General features: G+C 40.7%; 1 protein-coding gene across 1 annotated transcript in view; it reads right to left on the bottom strand.

The window, feature by feature from the left end:
- The window catches only part of Slc9c2 (solute carrier family 9 member C2 (putative)), a 59,505-nt gene that overhangs the window by 30,413 nt on the left and 26,770 nt on the right, over window positions 1–2,322 (bottom strand). The window contains exons 10-11 of the mRNA XM_028760145.1: window positions 2,160–2,257; window positions 905–1,024 (exon numbers count right to left, since the gene is read on the bottom strand). Of these exons, the coding sequence (XP_028615978.1) occupies window positions 905–1,024; window positions 2,160–2,257 (218 nt within the window). The remainder of the gene's footprint in view (window positions 1–904; window positions 1,025–2,159; window positions 2,258–2,322) is intronic.

The raw sequence follows: 2,322 nt of genomic DNA, 5'->3' as shown, positions 1-2,322 counted from the left end.
GAGAGGGAGAGAGAGGGGGAGAGAGAGAGAGAGAGAGAGAGAGAGAGGGAGGGAGGGAGGGAGGGAGGGAGGGAAACAGACGGACAGATAGACAGACAGACAGACAGACAGACAGACAGACAGACCAGGCAATCATCTCTGCCTAGGTCTGAGCAAGCAGACTTATTCTCCCAATGTCACCCCTCCTCTGCCATAGTGACCTATGGCTCCTCAAACTTTGAGCCAAAATGATTCTTCCTTGGGTTGCTTCAAGTCCAGTATCCCCTCACAGCAGTGAGAAAAGATACAAATGCTCCTGAAGATATGTCCAGATTCTAGGAGTTTAATTTTTATGTTCTCTTTCAATGTATTCAATGGAAGAAAGCAAAAACTATTCCTGGTATGTTCTTTTGACACCTACTATTGGGGGGAAAAAGTTGTTTTCCTGCTCTAAAAAGTATATATAAGTTCACAGTCTACATAGAAAAGAGAAAGCTAAGCAAAAATGTATATTTTTAATATTTTGGAAAATCAGCTATAGGCATTCTTAAGGTAGTGGTAATGTTTCCTTAATCTTAGACATTAATAGTATATTATTTTTAAAAAGACTATACTATTCCACAGATGAAGTTACACAGAGATAGATTTAGCCCATCATGGATGTGGCTCACCCTTGCTCAGTCTTCTACCCAGATGAATACTGCAAGCAGCACGGTATATAAGCGGGCCCTAAGGTGCTATCATACTCTTTAACAAGGGTATCAGTGAAGTTGCTAAGACAGAATAGAAAAGGCAAACACACTGTTCGGGTAACACTTTGTAAATATCTGATATGAAATTAGTTTGACGAGAGGGGTAATCTATCCTAAAATGTTGAAATTATGATATTCTGTGTATGCCACTATTAAAGGTTCATAATACTCACCCAGGCACAGTAAAAAGGACCCTTTCTTTGTGATATTCTATGTAAGTTAACATGTTTTTAAACTTTATAAGCCAACTTCTAGCTCTCACGTAAGTTGAAACATCAGAAATACTCATGAATCTAAGAAAAAAATGCACATACGTATTGTTAAAAATAGTGTCTCAGTTGGGACAATAAAATAGGGGAAGATATACAAATGCAAATTCAATGTGAGCTTACTGAATATGCTTACTCAGCCTTTAGCTCCTGCACCTATTCACCTGTCCACCATGGCCATGTTTCAGTGACATTTTTAGCCTGACACTCCTGTGTCATTGTTCCTGGATCTATCCCGACCTGAGACAGAACCCATTAAAGCCTCTCCAGACTGTCCCCTTTGGAGTTCTGGAATTAAGCTTCTTTTTGTTTCGTGTTGCCTAACCCTAAAGGCAACTGAATGTCCCAACTTCCCCACGTGCAATTCCTGGGCCAATAATAGGTCTCCCTCAGAGATCACCAGACTGTTGAAATAGTAATGTCCTTCCCGCGCCCCCCCCCCACCCCCGCTGGTATCTCTATCACCATCTCACAGGTTTGTCTCAGAGTGTCCATTCACCAGTGCTTGTCAGGATAATGACCAGATACTGATATGTATCTAAGACACTGAACCTTTCCCATCAGACTGCTCTGCATCTAGCAATAGCATCACTTAGACCAAGTACTCCAGAGCTCACTCCATCCCCAGAGAGCAGTCTATGAACAAGATCCAGGCTTCTGTACCTTTTCCAATAAAGTGAATATGATATAAAAGCAAAATAATAATAAGAACAATCAAAGCTATGTAGGTTCTCATCCATGAATTCCCTTGTCTCTTACTTAAGCCCGAATCATCTCCAAACTTATAAAACTAATGAAGGTGGGAGGCATGATGGAGAGGGCCATTCAAACAAGACGAGTAGAAGGTAGTGTTACAGACAGCTGTGAGAGTTTACCCAGCATGCTCAAGGCTCTGGGTTCAAGGCCCAGCATAAAAAAAGAAAGGGAGGGAGAGAGGAATAGACAGAGGAAGGAAGAGAGGAAGGAAACGGAGCAGAAGGGAGAAGAAGAACAATTGTTATTGGATAGATAAATGAATGGGCGGGGTAACAGAAGGTCAAACAGGACACAGATAGCAGAAATGACAGATGGGTTAATCCAGACATTCAGTTCTCAGTTTGTCCATAGTGTCACATTCATTCAATTTGGGAAATATCAATTAAAGAAGTGTCTCACTTACTTTCCGTGGATGGGGCAGTAGCTTTTGGTGGCACCGATTAATATTCGAGCTGCCTCTACTCCAAGGATACCATCATTACACTGCTTTTCAAAGCTACTCTAAAACAGATTTTATATTTTAGCATTTTGTATTTATACATATTGCTTATATTTATATATTTATA

The sequence above is a fragment of the Grammomys surdaster genome, unplaced genomic scaffold (assembly GCF_004785775.1).
Source record: "Grammomys surdaster isolate TR1022 unplaced genomic scaffold, NIH_TR_1.0 130, whole genome shotgun sequence".
Taxonomy (NCBI): domain Eukaryota; kingdom Metazoa; phylum Chordata; class Mammalia; order Rodentia; family Muridae; genus Grammomys; species Grammomys surdaster.
The sequence above is the reverse complement of the archived record's forward strand: the minus strand, read 5'-3'. Positions and strand labels throughout refer to the sequence as shown.